The sequence below is a fragment of the Pithys albifrons genome, chromosome 8, assembly GCF_047495875.1.
Source record: "Pithys albifrons albifrons isolate INPA30051 chromosome 8, PitAlb_v1, whole genome shotgun sequence".
In the NCBI taxonomy this organism is placed as follows: domain Eukaryota; kingdom Metazoa; phylum Chordata; class Aves; order Passeriformes; family Thamnophilidae; genus Pithys; species Pithys albifrons.
Window position 1 is genome coordinate 8266992 of NC_092465.1, and position 21001 is coordinate 8287992.

At 41.8% G+C, this 21001-nt stretch overlaps 1 protein-coding gene across 1 annotated transcript in view; it reads left to right on the top strand.

Annotated features, from left to right (window-relative positions):
• Nucleotides 1-837: 837 nt before the first annotated feature.
• The window catches only part of DPP10 (dipeptidyl peptidase like 10), a 254412-nt gene continuing 234248 nt past the window's right edge, over nucleotides 838-21001 (top strand). Inside the window, exon 1 of the mRNA XM_071562404.1 lies at nucleotides 838-1245. Coding sequence (XP_071418505.1) covers nucleotides 1174-1245 — 72 coding nt within the window. The 5' untranslated portion in view covers nucleotides 838-1173. The remainder of the gene's footprint in view (nucleotides 1246-21001) is intronic.

A 21001-nucleotide genomic window follows, 5' to 3' on the forward strand; every position in this document is an offset into this window, starting at 1 on the left:
GCCAGCTATGCATTCCCATCCCAGCACTCTGTGTTCTGTGATCCTACTGAGCACTGGGGCATAAAACCAATCTGAATTAACAAGCAGCCCAAGCCTTAGTGTTTCATCTGCTTGGGTTTGAGGTTCAATTTCCTTACAAAGGCTCTTGTTCACTGTGGCTTGAGTGAGCATCTGCCTTCACATGTTCAACTGTTTCCTTCTTGCTGGGTAGAGGCAAATTTCAGATGGTCTCCTTTATTCATCCATTTGAAAAACCCTTTAAAACCACCTGATGGTAGGACTTTTGGGCACGGGGTAAATTGTGTCCCCGACGGTCTTTGAAGTTCTCCTTTTGCAGGGCCTGCTGAGTTCAGCTAAAACGGGTACTTGGGACGCCTTTCACAGCCTCGGGCTTTTTGAGGTGACAGCCTTGGTGCAAATCACGGTTGTGATGCCCCATGAGGAGCTTCACGTTCCCGTACAACTGGGGAGGTGCGCCTTTGGCCACTCGCTGCCGAAACGCCGCGGCAGGGCTGGCCAGCGGCAGGACAGCTCCTGCCGTGCCAGGGGAAGTCCGGAGCCGTGCTGGACCAGCAGCAGCGTTACAGCAAACAAGCTGTGCTCCCTTCACTCTTCCCTTCCCTTTATCCCCCCATCGTGGTTTCTGCCAGCCGGCGGCGGAGCAGCAGCACCCGCGAACCCGCGCGGCAGTACCGGGGCGGTATCGGCAGCGCGGCCCCCCCGCAGTCCGGCCGTGCCGCCCCCGTGGCGGGGGCGCGGATGGTCTCTCCCGGGCCGGCGGGAGCGGCTGTGACACCTGCTGGCGGCGGCGGGCCGGCCCACGGCGGGCGGAGCGGGGGAAGCGGAGCGGAGAGGAGCGGGGCGGGAGGGCAGAGCGTGCCCTGCGCGGGGCGCTCCGCGGCCGCGCCCGGCGGTGATGCGGAGCCGCCCCCCGCCGCGGGGCACGGCGAGGCCGGGCGCCCCCTGAGCACCGGCGCGCCGGGGCACTGCGGTAGCGGCGCTGCCGCGGCGGCGGCTCCGCGCCCCCCGCCCGCCCGTCCTCCCTCATTCTCCTCCTCCTCCTCCTCCTCCGCCGCGCCACTTCCAGGGGAGGCTGGTGTCATGCGGCTGGCGCCGAGGGAGGGGTGCCCGGGGCCGCAGCAGCACTGAGAAGAGCCAAGCCGAGCCCCTGCGATGACAGCCATGAAGGAACAGCCGGCGCACCCGGGCGGCAGGGGGAACCCGCCGCCGCCGCAACCCGACCAGGTGCGACCCGCGGCGGGAGGCGCCGAGGGGCTGGGGATGGACGGGGCGGGGGGTGGCCGCCGTCCCGGAGAAGTTGTGCGGAGCTGGGGAAAAGTGTGGGAGGGGAAGGACGGAGGATACGGGCACCCTCGGGGCGGCTCGGCCCGGGGGAAGAGGGAGCCCCGCGGAGCCGTCTGAGGGATGCCCGGAGGGAACCCAGCGTTGCCCGGCCCCGCCTCGGGGTTGGGGTGTCGGTCATCATCCAGCTGCGCCGGCCCCGGCGGTAGCGGGTACCGTAGTAGTTTGCGCTCTGTTTCCCCGCGAGTTGCCCCTTGGGGAGAACGCACGGCCGGGGCGATCCTTCCCTGGCCAGGGGGATCGTGCCCTGTCCGGGACTGCCGGCCGCGAGGAGTCGCGGAGGCACCGCGGGATGGGGCCGGGGCTGCCGGCGGTGCGGTGTGCCCGGGGGCGGGGGGCGCCGCGGGACCGCGCTCCGCATTGCCGCCCTATCCACTCGGGTCGCGGAGGGAGCGGCCCCAGGAGGCCAGTAAGGTCTCTCGGGGAAATTTTGCCAGCGTCCGGGCGGTAGTCACGTCCCTTGGCACGACGGTGCCGCCCCGCGGCTGGCGGGGCACTGGTGTCGCTCAGTGCCGGTGTCGCTCGGTACCGGCTCGCTGTCGAGTCTCGGGCGGCGTCCGCATAGAAGGGGTGGTACCGGGGAGCAGGCGAACTTGGCTGTCATCATCAGAAAATCGAAGTTTTCGTTACCTGATCGCTGTGTCAGATGCTCCGGGGCGACAGCGCTGTCGCACTGGAAGGGATGGGGATCCCCCCGGGGGAACACTCCGGTACCTAGTGCGGTGCGGGGGCCGCTCACCTGCCCCCTGTGCCCAGCGGGTGAGGCCCCTGAGGCATCTCTCAGCTCTTCCTCGCCCCCAGACACCAGCGAACTCCAGTGGTACTCTCAGATTTAAGGTTTTTTCTTGCACATTTGCCCGTGCGCACCGCTTTCTGTCCAAAACTCCGGCAACCTGAAGAGTCTCGCAGTACGCGGGGAGCCGCGTTTCACGTTTTAATTCTGTGCTACATCCATCCACAGAGCTTAATTTTCCTGATGCACTCACATTGGGTGCAAAACGGCATCGGGGACAGCTGCTGGGCACGGTTATGCTTTACAAAGCCCGTGCCTGAGTATCCAGTCCTGCACACACACCCAGGCTGCGCGTTAAGCTCTGAGTACCCTTTCTAGTATCAGTGAACCCGTTCACTCAAATAAATTTAAAGATGTATGCTTTTTGCTGAAAAATGTATGTATTATGGCACATTTTCATGTAATGCTGATAAAATAATACATTTGAGTTTGAGAAGCTTGCTTGAATAAATTAGTTGCCTAACTTACATTACCTGAAACAGATCTGTAACTTCCATTAGTGCTTAAATTTTATGTAAATAGCAGAATTTATGGAAAAGTCAAGATCATTTTAAATAGTCTGAAGGGTTCACAGAGCTCATAAATTTCAGGGACATTGTTTTGCTTTAGAGGGATACTGCTTTTAGATGTAATAAAAAGCACTTGAACTTATCCAATCTCTTGTTTCTTTATATTCAAGTCAGACATGTTGAATTGGCAATTGTTGTTGGAGGTGGAAGTCTTTTCAAAGCAGGCTTAATATTGTATAGCAAAAATTACTAGTTTGACTGCTTTTTTTAGGTCATAATGAGGAACAGAAATAAGTTATCAATTTGAAACACACTAAATACTAGGAATTTATCCTAAATGTAGAAATATTATCACCTGACTGCTCTGGACTTCTCAGCATCTCTTAGAGATGGATCCACTGGTCTGTCTGTGGGCCTGGCAGTGTGAAGTGTAGGTGGGAAGCCCTGTATATTCTCACTAGGTTTTCCCAGACCAAGTTTACTTTTCTTGGTTAAAGTTAATATTGAATCAATTTTAGTTGCTTATTTTCTTAGGTGCTAGGGACATCATGCAGTGTGTAACAGCATGGCATAGAAAATGTTTCCTTTAGTGGATGGCAGGTCTTGCTGTGGCTTTAAATGCCAATAATAAGGATGCAGGCCATAATCCTTTAGTGAGCTCCATGAAGAGCAAGGCCAGGGTTGTGGATCTTTATAAACATCAAGGCACCTCTGCAGCAGCAAAGATCCACATGACTGTAGCTCACTAGGGCTTGATCACAGGCTACGTCTGACTCTAGATTTGTGCTAGAAACCATTCTTAGTGCGGTAGTGTGATGTGTCTGTGATTTTAACAGAGAGATATTATAGTTTCAAAGCTTTTTATTGGCTTTTTGTGGTTGCAGTTGCTGAATTGCAACTGGGTGCTGTGGTAGGCAGGGGGAAAAGAACAAACAGGAATTCATATGTTCACCCTGCTTTTCCACACTCCATAACACTGCCACAGGGTGGCCCATGTGGAAAATGCAGCCTTCTTAGGGCCTTCAGTAAATCCATCTCCATCCAGGTACTCATGTTTAATGCTGCATTTTGCGTGGTAAGCTTGTGTAATCTTGTAGCGTCACTACATGTGTCACAGGTAGTTTGTTCATTTTTAACAAGAAGGTACCTCTGCCCTGTGATGGGTTTCCTAATGTAACAGGAGCAGCAGATCTTTTTTTGTTGAAGAGGTGGTAAGTTCTAGAAGGAACAATGAGTTACACCAAGATTTTCTAAGTGTTAATCTCTTTCCCAATTTCAAAGTTTGGTTTCAGAGATACCTTTGAGAATAGTCCTACCAAAGTTGATGCATTTCTGATAAATGTATAGGCTTGCGATCTGAGCTTTGATTTCAATTACAGCAGGCTAGTGCTGGAACTCTCCACTTTAAATAAAAGCTTGAATTGGCTGATTGAAGCATCCATAGCCATCAGCTTATAAATAAGTTGGATACAACTTCATATCCAACACTTCCTCTGCTGGGATTTTTAAACCAAGGCTCCCCTGGGCCAGGGCATCTAATAAGAACTTCCATTAACAGTGTTGTTCATGTTTCTCTGATCAGTTTGATAAATTAGCCAGATTTATTCTCGACTCATTGCTAAATGATGAGTCATATTTATTGCAAAAGTTACAGTGTTACATTCAGGCGATATATCTGTAGAAAGGAAAACAGTTGTAAATTACTTGTATTTGTGCAAATTTCTGGAAAGCTCTATCAAAGTGCTCAGACTTCTGTCACTTGAGCATTGTGTCAGGAGTGAATGTGGCCCCCCCAGTTTCATTTAGAGAGTGCAAAAAGGAGTGTTTTTCATTTTGTAGCTTTTAAGGGGTCTTGGACAATGAGGTTTAGTGATCTGTTTTAGAAGGCACAACCATTTGGTAGTCTCTGGACACAACATATTTGGGAAATATAGTGTACCTGTATGACTAGCTGGTTGATGAATGTTGCTGTCTTTGCAGATGAAAAACTAAGATAATTCCTCTAGGCATTACCTTTGTGAGGCTTCAGTCTGTTTACAAAAAAACAGATGATCTACACCACCTGGTGCTACTTGCTGATCTTTGTGTGTGTGGAAGACGGACCTTGGAAATTTATAATCATTTTCTCCTGAGCTTTTTTTTACTCTTCCAACTTGATGTCTTTTTAAAATTGATTTTAAAATAGAAAGAAAAAATAGTTGTGGGTTTTTTTTCTGTGTTGTTTTAGAATCTATGTTCTGCTTAAAATAGGTGAGGACAAATGAAATCAGATTGCATTGTGTTATACTAAATAGGGATATTATTTGGTAAACATTTAAACTACATATTTAGTATACAAACAGGGGCAATCAACCACTGTTTGACTGACTGTCTTGATTTAAGGAGTTGAATTTTTCTCTGTCTCAGGAGCAGTTTCTGTGGTCACCAGAAAACTGGCACATTCTAAAAGTACATCTGAACAAAAGGCAACAATCTCTGTTTTGTTTTTCTGTGGCTAAAGCCAAAATAATTTAAATTTTTATATCTTCCTTCATTGATTTATTTCTTTTTCCCAAAAAAAGGACTTTGATCTTGCACTACCATTGATGGATATCTGTGTCTGTGCAGAGCAGTATTCACCTTAATGAGGATTCATCAAGGTGAAAGGGCTGTCCCCTGCCCTACTCAGGTCATTTTGAGCTTGATGGGTCATGGAGAAACTTGAACTCTTAATCATATACACGCAACAGTTCTAGTAACTTGAAAGGTTTAACTAGGTAGTCAAGACCATGCCCACTGCTCTTGTTTGTGTTCACAGCTGGCTTCAGGCTGAAGTAAGAAATTCTGTTCTAGCACATAATCCAAAGTGACTTTGAATTTTTCCTGCTTACCAACCTAGCAGAAGTTTTATTTTATTGTGGCACTCTGTCCAACATACTGGCTTGCACAATGTCAGAAACAGCAGGTGAGAAAAGCCTATAAAAGTAGTGAAATTAGGTTGTGTTATCATGCCCAGAATATTTCTTAAAGAGCTATCATTTGAATGTTAGTTTTAACTTTTAAATTCTATTTCTTGCACTGTATAAAGGCCATACTGTATCTGTGCCGAATCCAGGAGGAAGGAGTGTAGGCTGGAGATATCTGTTGACTGTATGAACAGCAGCACAAGAAGATTATATGAAAATATATTAACTGTGGTGGTTTGAAACTGTTCGGGATTCAAGTTCTAGAGTAAAGCACAGGATGAGTCATGTTCAAATACTACATGTGGCCTTAATTAATTTTCTCTTTGCCTTGTGACTGTTCTGATGTAGTTCAGTCGTGTACCTTATTGTGGTGATTGGCACAAAAAGCCTGGAGCTTGTCTTCCATCTTCATTGCATTTCTAGTCCTCTGCTCTGAGCTCTATGGAGCAGGGGGAAGTAGGATATTGTTTTCTGGTGAAATGGTTCTTATGGTAATTGAGAAGCATCAGAGTATATGACACCTTGTAACTAGTCTGTGTATGTACAGGGTCTCAGGTAGCTTGAGGGCAGTCAGACTCGTTTTTAAGTGGCTGTATAGCACATAAGTATTTCACGTACGTCTCAAATTCAGAGTGACCTGTGTCTCTTCAGAAACTCAGTTTCCTAATGCAGAAAACTTTACCAAGAGCTTTATCCACTTTCTACCTTGGGAACATGCCAGGGTTACAACCATAAGGAAGTCTGTGCCAGTGGATGCAGGGCAAGGTAACCATGCTGATGCTCTTGATCCTGGTACCCTCCCCTCATGGTTCCCATGCCTTTTTGCAGTGTGTCTTGCTTGCAGAGCAGCATGTGGGAATCTGTGCAGCCTAACATAGCACCTGATTTTTTCATCATTTAGAGGCTTCCACTTGCAGGTGGATTAAAGGGATTACTTAACGCAGTAAATGAAAAACTGTGAGACAGAGCAATCTTTTTGGCTCTTCTGTGTTAAGGTGAATTGCAGGCACGCTGTAGGTTACATAGTAGCCTCAGATATTGAACATGCATATTGTTATTGGGGTCACCCTTTCATGGGGTAATGTAGATCAGCTTTGCGGCGGTCAAGGAGGCAGAGACTCTCAGCCTGCAGCGTGATCAGAAGGCTCACCAAAGACAAAAGACTTTATTTTTAGTAACAGCTTCACTTTTATCTACTCCTACATATAACATGCCAGTACACTATTGGTCAGTAGTTCACCTCACATACATGGAGAGATTCTACTGGCCACAAGGCATCCACATAATACAGGTGGCTCTCTGGTCCTTAAGGATGCATTCATCAGTCCAGACAGCCTAGAACCGCGGTCTAGAACCGCAGTCTAGAACCGCAGCCTGGCATTGGGATCAATCGCCTCAGACCTTAAGAGATCCACACATAAACTGTCATCCCCACATATTGTATTAACTATTTTAAAAAATACTGTCAGTGTTTCTTTACAGCATCTTCCAACTGAAAGTATTGCTTCAGGCAAGCTGTTTTTGATAATTAACAAGAGGGAGGAACTCTTTAAGCAAACAGATATGTTGTTTGATGTTATTCTCAAATTTGAAAGCCATCATCTTTGCATTTTTTAATAGCTTGGGGGCATTCAGAGATTACATGCGTGTGTTACTGAATCACAAACGTGAACATAGACTTTCTTCCTATAGTGCTAATAGGGATGAATGTAATATGAGATGCCTAGAGGGGTACTGTAGTTTTTGTTGTTGTTGTGTTTTGTTGTGTTTTATTTTGAAACTAACAGGGCTTTGGAATGTGTCTTGACCTATGGAAGGACTTGTAGGTGTACGAGATGGTACTTCACATATTATACTTTCTTCAACATTGTAGTGGAACACATAGGTAGGCTCACCTACTGCTACACCTGCCTGTGTCCTGCCAGCAGGGACCTGGAATTTGTCGACACCGTCTTTGTAACTCTTGTAAGACCTGTGTTGTATTTCAGGTCACTGCATTACTCACAAAATCTCAGATGTCTCAAACTCTGTCCCTTTCCACTTTAATCATACACTTCTTTTACGCTCCACTCAGCTGCATCGAATAATGTTCATGAATATATGATAGTAAAAAGAACAATGCTGATGGTGACTGATGATGATAAATTACTGTATTTATCCATTAGGAAGGACATTGGATGACCTACAGATCTGAGACTGAAGCTAAAAAACCTTTTCTAATCTTTCTTTACACTGCTGGCAACAGCCACGTAACTTTATTATGTGTTATTTATGTAGAGAATCTGTAAATAGTTTTGACTAATTCTGAGATAAAATTGATAAGATAAAAGCCCTCTGGCATTTGGAGGATATTGCCTAAGAAAATCAATTAGGAAGTATTAAACAATGTGATAATTTAAGGAAAATGATTCTTTAAATGGTTTTGGGGTTATTTTAGACTGCCTGGAGCAATATTTGCAATTTGCACTACTTTGGGGAGGAAAAACCCCACATTTCATAGCTTTTCAGAAAACAAGCTGAGCAAATGTGAGAGTTTTATTTTTGAGAATATGAAGAGAATTCCAAATGTCAGTGGGAAAGACGTGAAACTTGTTTGAAATGCTGAGTAAGTGCAAGAGAGTCAATTAAGCACTGCCAGTGCCACTGATCATCCATCCCCCATGTTTGCTCTCTCTGCTCCTGATGGTGCAGAGGCTGCTGACCTCCTTTCCCATCTTAAGACCTCAGAGACCAATCAAAGCATTTGATATATAACAGGGGAGTCTTTCAGAGCAAGAATTTGAGCCCAAGTACACTTAATTAGGAGTAATGGTGTACTGCAGTTTTGAATCTTACAAAAGAGCTGTTTAAATTGAATTATCTAATAACAGGTCTAACTAAACACAAAATGCCTATAAATATTGGGTGACCTGAGTTGGAAATAGTGCAGTTCAAGAAGATCTTGCTGGTAGTTCTTTCTAGAAATGTCCTTTTAGTAATTCTCATCTTATTTGTGAAGAATGGTTCAGTATCCTGCGGCAAATAGCAACAAAACAAAGATCCTACTGAAAAGTTTAGTCAAGGACCTTCTTGTTCCAGGGCACAAATAACTGTATTGGGCAATTAGATGTCATAAAATATAAATATAAGTTTAAATCTGCTTGAGGTAATAAGCCCACAAGGTCAGGAGACTTTGAAATGGGTGGGTAGCTCCAATTCAAGGAAATTAGTTACAGAAAGTTTTGGGGTTTTTTCCAGTACAAAAGTTCATTGTATTGTAGCACATCAAAGATATGTTACCCTTTGGTCCCTGAAATGGCTGAAAGTATTGCTATATCATGATCCATTCCTAAGGTGCTTATTTGCATGGATTTCTTCATGGAACTAAGTGGAACTGCTTATTTGAATAATGCCTGCAGGGCTAATCATAAAATTTGTACTGTAATAATTTTCATTATATCTTAGGGAAACAATTCTTTGGTATACCGTGCAATGGAGCTGCAGTACTTGAGCTGTATGAAGGGCAGTGGTCAAAATATCATAGGACTTCTCCAAGATTTTTGGTAATAGCTGTTCAGTGTTGTGGAATGTTTTCAAATTCAAAAGGGCAGAATTGTAATGCCAATATTATGTGTCAGACTCTGAAATGGTTCCTGAAGGCAATGTCAGTTTATGCAAGTTGTTTGCTCACCTTTTAGGAGAAAGACAGGGTTTATACGTATGCATAGTATTATATACATTTTCTTGTATTTCAGAGCTCTCTCACTTCTTTTTACCTTCAGTTTTGTTATATTTCCGTGTGATTCTCTGTGTGATTCCATGTGATCTCCATGTGATAGAACAGGTTATCCAAAAAAAATGTTGATGCTCCATCCCTTGAAGTTTTCAAGGCCAGACTGGATGAAGCTCTGAGCAACCTGGTCTAGTGGAAGGTTAGAACTAGGTGGCTTTTAAGGTCCCTTCCAACCCAAAGCATTCTGTGATTGTCTTCTGTACAATTTTTTCCCCAGCTTCCCATCTTTCAAGTCATATACACAGAGTTTTCCTAACAATTTTCTTTGAACAGCCCTTCTACCTTTACCAATGTCCTATGTCTCTTTATAAGGTAAATAGCATCATGTCATCTGTTTTCTTGGTTTTATTTTGCCATTGCTAATCAATTGAAAAGTGTTGTCTCATGTAAATGTATGGCTGGCATTTACCAACAGCAAAAAAGAAGTCTCAGAACAGAAAACAGTAATATATACATATATAATCCATCTATGTGTTTGGATACTTCCACTGTGATCCACTAATTTTATTAGGTACTGGGAAATGTATAGCTTTGAGGTCATGGGAGAGAATAGAGTCATAGTGAGCAGGAGTGTCGTGGTCATCTGTGTCAGCTGCCTGAATAGTGTCTTTAGTGGGAGGAATGGAAAACAAACAGGCAATTGATAGAATTTTTTTTCTGTTACAATAACCTCACTCGATTAATTTTCTGTCTCAGAACTTTAATACCATTAATATACAATAAGTTTGTAATTTAAAGAATGCACTGGTCATAAAATGAGAATTGAGTAATAAATTTGAAATATTTATCAATATGTCAGGAAATCTGAATTCTTATTTTTGGTCTCTTTTGTATTTATATTCTAAACATAAAGAGAACTAGCAGAATGTTTTAAATTTTATGCTGGGGGCATCATCTCTGTACAAGAATTTAGGAAAAGAAAGCTCTTTCCTTTCTTCCTCCTAGTATAATTATCTGCACCATAGAAACCCCCTGCTTATTCAAGAACAGGAAAAACTGCAGGAGAAAATGCTTTAACGTACTAACTCTGCGAGCAGCACAGCCTTGTGCAGCAGCTCAGGGGATATTTTTTACTTTGTTTACATTTTATACACCAACAAGAATCTGCTGTAGCTGTCTCACTTTGTACAACACATATGGAGAGATTGCAGAATCATAGAATCATTTAGTTTGGAAAAGATCTTTAACATCATCGAGTCCAACTGTATGACAGGTAATTTCTGAAAGAAGCATGTGCAGCATGTCTCGTCAGCAAGTGTTGAAAGAAAAAGGGAGGTTCTTCACTGAGATTTTTCTTGAAATATGTTTACATCCCTTATTCTGACCTCTTCTCTGAATGATTTTTACTTGGAGGTAAAAGCACTATGGTATGGATTTATGGATACCATAAAAACATGGTATCCAGCCTAGCTGGGAGTTCAAATTGGGCTGGATATTTTTGTTCTAAACCCAACCAACCACAAAACAACAACAAAACAAAACAAAGCAAGAAAGAGATAACCAACGAACCAAAAATCAAAACAAAAACCCAAGAAACCCACAACAAGTCTTCCCCTGAAAACCAGCTTTGTGTGTTTTCATCTTTATTTTTTGCTTCATTCAATTTCTACTATATTAAATGTTTTATTTGTGTCAAGGAAACAAACAGTCAAGTATATTCTTCTTAAATCTTGCCTCATTTCTGAGTGGGAAAAGACTGCTGTCTAAAATGTGAGCAAGACCAGTGCAATGCAATGTCAGCTTTTGCTTTTGTTCATCTCAAGGTGGTGAAGTGGACTTGATAACTTTTCTTTCCTGTCATGAAATGCTGCTTCAGTAAAGGATGTTTTCTCCTCCCTCTAAAAAGGAAGAACAGTTTCTACCAAAGTAATGCATTGAAAAGGTAAAGTAAATAAATGTCCTTACCTGCTGCTGTTAATATCTTTTAAACTACTGTAACTTACAGAGTTGTAATTCTCTTTACCCATAATGGCCTATCCCATTTATTTCTGTCAGATGTCCTTCTCTCACCTCCCCTGCGGTGGGGTAGGGGAGATCCTGAATTCCCTCTAGATGAGGGAATGCTTCCACTGAAATAATATTCTGTGAATATTTGTATAGAAGCACATCCTTTGGCATTCCCTTGGCCTGCAGAACATTTCGGTACTGCAGTGCCATAACTCTCAGATCAGCCCATTGTAGCATTTTAGTTTGGATCAAAAATGTACCAGTGAAACAAGTGCCCATCATCCCTGCTGCACTTTGGCTTGCACCCCAGAGCAGATTCAGAGTGTGAATTGGATTCCTTTAGGAGGAGACTGAGCAAGCTGCTGTGCTCCAGGAGCACCCTTGGGGTGCTCCAGCTGTCAGTGGGTCTGTGGTGCCCAGGATCAGACTAGAGCTGGTCCATGTAACCCCCAGAAAGATAAACTTGTGGAAATCAAGTTCTTAACACATATGGCTTCTTTCTCTAGTTCTGTTGCTCTCTATTTTGCTATACAGATTTAACAAACATAGAAAGTGATGCATAAAACTGTATATTTAAAGCAATTGTATGATTTTTGTTTGTTTTTCATTTGGTTTAGGCCTGATACAACTACCTTGCATGATTTTATTTTTGTATTGTAACACTGGATTTGTATCTTAAATGCATGGAGGCATTTGGTTGTTGATTTTCAAACATAATAGTATTTGTTGCCTCCCCAGTCAAGATGGAAATACACTGACACAAATGAATGGATTGCAGGTGGGGAAGAGGTCTTAGGAGAACTGCTCAGAATCTGAGTGTGGGAGAGAGAATAAGACAGAAGGAAAAAAAAAAGAGTGTAAGTCTTCCTGGAGGTTTATAGATCGTAGGATCTTCTGTGACTGAGATTTTTTTTTTCCTAGTGCTACATATGTGGAGGTATCTGAAAGAGTGCCACTAACTTGGGAGAGGATGGAAATTAGGAAATTGGAGATTAAAAGCCCTTGTTCTGTTCTTGATTGGTTGCAAAATTTTTGTTGATTTAATTGGGTCCTTGAAGGCTGCAATTTCAGAAGTATTGACAGAGTTTGAGGTGATTTGTTGTTCTGAGAATTTGAAATGTCAGAGTTGCCTGTGATGGCCAAAAATACCTCCAGTGTATTTGAGGTTTGTTAACATTTGGGAAGACTTTACTGCCTTTCCAAAGTGTTGTTGAGCAATACAATAGAGAGGTACAGATATGGTGGTCTGCTAGTTAGACAGTGTTTGGTAGTCAGTGTGAGTTGAAACTTACTGATATTTGCGTATTCATGTGAGGAAAACACTAATATTTAGATTTAGGAGTGTACTCAATCCAGAGGAGTTGCAGGAAGGTGGTGTTATTGCTAATTGTCTGAGGCTTGGGCTTTCTGCCCGGAGGACAGGAACCTGGGACAGTAGAAAACATGGTGATCACTGTGGCTGCCATTTAGGGTGCAGTTACTGCTCCCAAAGCATCCCAATTCCCTAAGGTTGTATTTGCTGTGTCAGTGGAGCAGCTCCACAGGCGGCAGCGATAACACACGTGCTGTGCCTGCCCAGGAGTTATGGCAAGAGTTTTCTTGTACTATGCATTCTCCATCCATTATTCTAGGAAAATACTCTTAAATTGTAAATGAAAAACATACTTTTGAATGCTGGGCTCGATCCAGTATAGCTTTCAGTTATTGGCTCTCAAGTGGTCAATAGTGCTAGATTTAAGGCAGTATTTTATTGGAATAATTCTATGGTTTTGGATAGAATTAGTATTCCCTGTGTATCTAACCCCAGTGGATATGGGCTGTAAATTCCTGGTCTGTTCTCACTGCCTGCTCCTGTGACTCAGCTGAGCAGGATGGACTCTTAACTACTCACCTATTTTTCAGTGATCTGTGGATGCAGAGAGCCCAGTAGTGAGTGTTGCTTTCATACCACTGTGAGTCTTTCCATCATTTCTAGGAACTTGAACTTGCGCTGGTAATAAAGAGAAGAGGAGCAGCACACAAAATTGTTAGCAAATTGCAAAATACCTGAGAAAAACAGGTTTTTTTGCCTGCCTGTGTTGCTGTTAGTGTGCTCAAATATGGAGTAATGAGCCATAGTCACATTTACATGGAAACGACTTCCCTTAATGAAGGGAATGGCATTATCTATTTTACTGTAGTGGATTTCCATTAAAAGCAAGAATTCAGCACATTCACCATCCAAAATATATGCTGGGCTGAGCTTGGTGAAAACAAGGGATGGATGAGATGGAAGTCTCTGGCTTTGACCGGTTAAGGCAGTAAATACAGACATAGTGCAAGAAGTGCCTTCCAGGTGCTGGTTTGTGTTGCATTCAGGTGTCCCGTCTTGCACAAATCATAATGAGAAACAATAGGTATATAAAATGAAAAAAAAAAAAGTGAAATAAGGAGCATATTTTTTAAATCTGGTAATTTAACCCTTGGACTAGAAGTACTGAGGTGAATTTTGAACTCTTCACCTTTGAACAAAAAATGTCTTTGAACAAAAAATGGTTTCCAGAAAGATGCCCAAGCAAAAATTTTTGATCCTTGTACAAATGTGGTATCCCAGGGAAATGTAACGGGTTGCAATCTACAGGAGATGAAACAGTGGGGATGTCTTGGTGAATCAGTGATTGACTAGTAGTTTTACTACTGTTGATAGTTACTATAAATGAACTCCTATGAGAAAAAAAAAACAAACAGCACTTTTATTACAATCATCTCTTTTTTTTTTTCCTTTCTACTGCTTGACAATAATAGAAAGTTCCTCCTTTTCTTTTTATATCCAACTGTAAATCTTCATTGTAATAGCAAAGGAATAATAGGTTATCCTATATCTGAGCTGCAGAGAACTTTTTCTGAAGAGCTGCAGACTGAAATGAAATTCTACTGGTTTACATGCAGTACTTGACAAAACTTGAACTATATTTACTTTTGTATCTAAAGCTGTAGCTGTGCCTCTGAAAAGGATTTCAAAGTCTGCATTTTTGCTGCATGTGGTCAGCATTCTTCCAGGACCTGGCATTAACTCCCATTCCAGGACCTCCATCCGGCTGTCAGTACTATGCAAACTCCTTTTTATACTTGTTTTTATTTTCTTTTTTCTCCCTCAGAATTCAAGAATTTTAATTATACTGCATCTTACTTGCTATAAAAGATTTTTTCTTTTTATTGCATAGGCTATTGCTGTGAAAGTGACTTGACGTGTGGCTTCCCTGTGAATACGCAATATGGTGGTGCAGTTAAAGGAGGCACAGAAATACATTAACACTTGTTTTGTGGCTCCAGCAGGTACATGTTTGGCTGTCCAGATGAGTAATGTCCACCTAACTCTGGTGAAGTGACTCCATCTGTTTGGTGTATCTGTTGTTCTGTACATCAGGGAGGTGTTTTCCTCCCAGCTTGTCTTGTTTTACATCTGCTTTATTTGGGACTTGCTTTTGAGACTGGGCCAAATCTAAAACTTTGTTTTCCCATATTGTATCTCTCTTCCTGACACCCCACATGATAGGGGGGCAAAGTCTGTATTTAAAAGCATTTGTAGAAGCAATGCTTGGCCATTGAAAATGAGTTAACTGTTTCCACAAAGGCTCTTGGATTTAGCTAACAGATTACTAGGAGGCTTTTGGCCTTAAGGAGTTTCTTGAGGTTCTTGATATGGAAAAGGCTGTGCTTTGAGATTAAATTATTCAACAAGTGTTTTTTAAAGTAATTAAAGCTTCTAGCATTAATGTTTTATGTATGCCAATTAAAAATAAAGGTTGATTAAGTCATGACAAAGGGAAGTTTATTCACAAACGGGAGACAGTAATGTCTCTTTTGTGACTGGTAGCACCCTGTTGACTCCTCTTCATTGTATTGAATATTGAATCATTATATTAGGGCAATTTTTTCTATGTGATATCATTGTTAAAAAGTGGGCAGTAGAATTTGATGCAGTACATCCCTGGCTGAGCTAAGTGGTGCAGAATGCTTTTTCTGTCAGGTATCTGATTTACAGATAATTTTTCAGCTTATGTTTTTGAATTGGCCAGGTGAGCTATACAAAACTCAACAAGATCAAGAGGCAGGACAAAGTAATGATTTTCTTGTTGGAAAGTAATAGACATGCCAGTAAAGCATGTAATAACAGCAGGTTGTACAGTGTGCTGCAGAACAGCAGGAATGTGAAACACACACATTACATAAATTATCTGTGCATACATTTCTGCAGAGTTCTGGGTTACAGTAACCCATTGTTGCTTTGTTTTTTTCTTTTTTTTTTTCTCCTGTTCTTTTTTGCAGTTACTTAGAATTTCAATGCTTGAACTCCTTCAGCCCTTTAAAAACTTTGCCCATCTCTCTCTTCTTCAATGAGTATTTGATCCTTTGGGTACATTTACTTACTGTTCAGGAATCAGTGAATGGTTTTTGAAATCTAACAGTAAATTGACAGTGTGTTTCCATCTCTTCAGTGTAGTAAAGTTGCAGCACTGTTATGTCCTGAGGAAAGTGAAGCTTGTTTCAGTTCCCTCTAATAGCTCATTATTTTGATCTATACTTATCCATAATTTTTGCAAATTTTATATGGATACGCACACAGACACGCACATTGTCCTGCATGTCTTGTGATTTCATTTCCATCCTCTTGAGCCTATATCATGCATTGTAACAGCTTGTCCCTCTGGCTATCATTCCTCCACAATTTCTCTTTCATAGCATCCAGGAAGGTTTGAGGCCTCTCCTAATCATTTCTACAATAACTAAAGTCACCAAAGTTGCTCACAATTACCTCTACATAGCTTTGCATAGGGAATGTATCATTTCAGTTTAGAAGAGTGCTGGTTGTTGGACAGAGGCATGTCAAGAGTGTAAATCCTTAAAATTTTGTGGGCATTTGAAGGATTTGCAAGCCCATAAAGTACACTAGTGAGATCTCTGAAATACCTTAAGGGACCCTCCACCAGTTTCCACTTACTTCCTAAGAAAACATAGAAATAGCTGGTTTTTAATCAGCAAATATTTGACTTTTTTGTTCCACTAGGACAGAAACTTCCAGATTTTATAAATAATTTTTTTCTACATGAGAAAAGATTCTGCCTTGTGAATGCTTTTGTCCTGCCTTGCATAAAGTCTGTTTTTTTGATCAGGTTCCTTTGAAGAAAGGGAATGTTGTGATGGAGATAACATTTTCATGTTATGAATTTGTTTTCAGTAGTAAATCTCTTGCAAGTTGACTTTGATGAACCAGTAACATGGCAAAGTGGTTTATGTTTCCTGTCCCTGTGACTCTTTATGCTACCAAAAAAATTTCTTAACCATTATCATATGAGGCCTTCATGCATTTACAGATTAACTGTTTTAGTAATACCTGTGAAAAATACATCTAATTTCTGATCATGTTACAGTCTTTTGAGACTTAGAGGTGTCCATACCTTGCCTTGAAGTGTTTGAAAACAGCTCTTTGTTGTCAAGATTTGACATCATTTGGGAAAAATCAAAAGTTAGTCAACTTTTAAGATATTGCCCAAAGGCAATGAGTTCAGCATGCAGCCTTCTCTGATATTGGTGAAGCATGAAATTTAGGTCCCCAGAAGTTCACCTCAAGTATAAAACTTCTGAGTGAAAACAGGATGGTGAGGCTGCCAGGAGGTTAATCTGGGTGAGGGTGAGTTGTTTTCACCAAGAAAAGCCTGTCCCTTTATGGATCTCTGAACCAGAGTTCTTGGTACAGAGACACAGAGCCCTGAATCTGTCAGAGTTGCTGAAATATCCCATCTTTTTTGGTGTATGAGGTTGTAGGACCTTTCATTATTTCTCTTCAGAGCAGCACCTATTTTTTTGAGGGCTCAATTCTTCAGCTACGTGGCACCAAAGACTTTGTTTCTGTGTTTTTGTACTTCAGCAGGTCCAGTTTAATTCTCAGGGAGCAGATGGTTTCAGCGTTTCTGGAAGTTTTATTTATATTGTGACAAGGCTTCAATCCTCATCCAAGATTGAATTGCTGTTGGAACATTGAGGGAAACAAAGGCATTTTTCTGAAGTCTAAATAGATAGGATAAGTATCAAGTGGATGAAAATTAATACTGTTATCTCCATTTTCCATTTTTCTATTTCAGTTTTTCTAAAATAGCAGTGAATTGTTGTGATATGACAAACCTACCAGCAGTTTGCATCTTTTACATGGGGACAGTGTCTTTCCATACAGAGGCGGAGAAGGGAGGAAAGAGCTTTTCATTCCCTTGAAATGATTAGATTTTAAAGAAATCACTACATAAACTGAATATTGTCAATCTCATCAAACTGGGAAAAGAGGCACTAAGTTTGTGTATTGGGAAAATAAGTAACTGCAGGGTATCTGTGTAGCTTGGTTGGAAACCCTTAAGTAGAACTTTGGGATTATTTTCATGGTGACCTTTCTTGCTCAAGGACTTTTGATGAATATTAATAATTCTATGCATGTAAGGAATTAATTTGAGTATCCAAGCATACCATAGAGTGGTAACTTATGGTATGCTTGGATCTACTGCAGTCTGTGTTATAATTTTTTGTATATACTGTTTTGGAGAATCCACTGTTGGTATCTTGAGCCCCAGGATATGTTCCTGCTGTTTCGGCCATGTCACGTGTTGAGCTGTTGTGGTTTGGCTTTGCTTTAGTGCTCCAGAACCTTGGGAGTCAGGCAGGAGCACATGGACCACTGGAGCTAAAAAGCATGTGGAAACAGTTAGCAATTATGAAAATAATTATGAAGCACATTCATCTCATTTCAACGCTGTAACACTGACGTTTTCTCCTCCTGTTTTGGGTGCATGCCCAAAGAGTCTTTAAAAAACTTGCAAAGAGTCTAATTCTGAAAGAAACATTATGGTTTACTTTGGGTACTTTGGGTTTTATTATTTTATCACTGGCCAAGAATAGCCTTTTTGTGTCTGGATTTATGATATGGGATATCTATAAAAGCTATTTATTGTGTGCCCTTTGCCCCCAGATTGTTTACTTTTTTTTTCTTTCAAAATACACCCATGGCCCTGGAAGTTGTCCTAGTGCTTGCAGTAGAGTTTGGAAGTTTGGGGGCACTAAATCATGTGTGATACTAAACCAAGCTGTAGTTGAAGTGGTATCTGCTTCCCAGGGCAGTGTACACTTGGGTACTGAACACTTGTGATGCACTTTGAAGTGATACAATGAAAGGTGCTTTGAAAATGCGTAACATTGTTACTGTTCCCCAGAATACAGGGCTTCCCCTGGAAGTGCTCAGAAACATGTAGGTGTTACTGTCGAGGTTTACTTAAGTTTTCATCTTGGGATATGTGTTGTCTAAATTCAGTTGGAGATTTTATTTATATTTTTCTTGGAAATTAACGAAACTGTGAATAGCCCTGCTGGTCAGAGAACAGCTGTACTCTAACCCACCCTCCTATGGCTTTGAAGAAATCAGCCTTACAGAAGTTTCTTCATTCTTACAAGATACTGAAGTGGTAAAGCCTGATGGGACCCATATTAACTCTTGCTTCTAAGCAGTGCAGCTTAGAGAAAATAAACCTTTCATCTAAGCAACACCCCTTATCCTCTGCAGTATAAACGAGTCTTGGGAGGAGTAACAGAACAGTAACAATGAGTAAAAAGCTTTAATCCAGTCATCCAATGCTTGAACATTAAACTAAAGCTCCAAATCCCATTTTCCTGTGCAGAAACGTTACATAATAAATCTGCCAGTTGTCTGGATGTAATCTTCCTCTTGCTTTTGTGCTGCTGGTGAGCGTGAAGGTCTCCTGCAGTGGAGCCATGATAAATAAATAAAAAAAGATATTACGCCCATATTTGGTACTTTTATATTATTATACTTGCAGATTTTAGAGGTATTGGTAGTTTAAAAGCTGGGTGAGGGATGTGGTATGGGCGAGCCACCCACTGTGCACCACGGCGCAGACCAGCACCCACAGAAAGTGTCTCAGGTCCTGTGAAATTGGGGTCACACAAGTCCCCTGTGGTGCTGCTGTCTTTGGACCACGTGTCATTTGAACTGTGGTAATCAAAGAGCTGTGGATCTGGGGCAGCAGCACATGCAGCCAGGGCAGGACAGAGGTGTAGTGTCACAGATGCTGCAGTGTGAGCACCTCATAATTCTGGTATCGCCTGGGACAGCAGTCAGGATCCTGTGGTGCTGTCATTGTGTTGCCTGTCACCAGCTTTTTGCTGGCACAGTGATTCCTCACTCTGCCTGTTTCTGGGTGGGAAGAAGCTGATTTACCACCATTCAGAGCTGCAGATGTTGAAGTGTTTTCAGCTCTCTCAGCCGCTGGCAAACCTGAGAAGAAAGTTGCAGACTGATTTTGCAAACTCATTGCTCTGGAGTGTGACTGATCAACATGCAGAAATGGCAAACGCTCACAACATTCAGCCTGAGGCAGCTGAGCTCCTGAAAACCACTCTTAAGGCAGAAATGATTACAAACCAGTAGAGAGTAAGCAATTTTCACGCCACTGTAAGAAAGCCTTTTCAGATAATTGCATGAAAATACAACTTTGAAACATGTATTTTCTGTTTTTCCAGTGCTATTAATGAGAAACACATCAAGTTGTTAAAATTAATCTTCATTTGCAAATTTCTTTGAAGCGAAACACTACAGCTCTGACTGCATTGTTATTAATCCCTTGAGTTTATCAACATGTGGACATCAGAAAGGATGCTATTTTGCTTTGATTGGGCTTTTGGGGACAGAAAACAGCACATCCTCTGTCCATCTGCTTCATCAAACTGTAAAACTAATTCAATTTTGTAACATTTTAATGCATAGATGTTAAATATTTTGTGGGTCTTGAGTAGCTGTCTGGCTTTTCTATTTTTAAAGCAAACTTAATCTTTTGTTCTGGGTTTCTGGGTTGCTTTTTGTTCTTCGGTTGTTTTTGTGTTGGTTTTATTTTTTAATTTCTTTTTAATTTGAAAGTCATCTTACCTGACTTTAAGCCTTTAGATGAAGTACTTAAATCAGCAGGGAGGACGAGGCAAATTTTAGGTATTTCAACAGTACAATTTAGGTCATCAGTGTTTTGCTGTTAATTATAGAGGGAAGCCTGGATGACTTTACTCTTAAATTAGATGCCTAAAACGATGGTGAAATGAGTTTGGATCTTAGCCTGGTGAAATTATTTCAGATCCCAGTACAGGCAGGTTAGATCTCAAATGCAAGAATTCTTTTTAATTTTTTTTCGTTGCTATTAAAAATACATTCTCAGAGTCAATTTTTATGAACATTTCCTATGCAATATCAATGTCTCAGCTGGAGCTTCTTCAGATGTTTCTTTGGATTGCCTTTTGAAATGGAGAGAAAGCAGGAGAAACTTCAGTGCAAGGAGGAACTAGGCAAGACTGTCCCAGCCAGTGAAGAAAGAAGGCTTGGTCTGCAGTGCCTCTGAACCACTGCTGTGATGTTGTGAGACTGATGACTCAGAATCACAGGATCTGCTTCAGGGCTCATTTTTACCCAGACAGTGCTGGCATAATTCTAGAGATTTATTAGAGTTATGTCATGATTTCAGAGTTGTCTCAGGCTACTGGTTCCCAGGGGAGAAAGTGGCATTGTGTCTGTATTCTGGTGGCACAGAATGTAGACCTTAGACAAAGGTGGTTGACAAAGATTAATGTTCTGTAATTGGGGAACATGAGA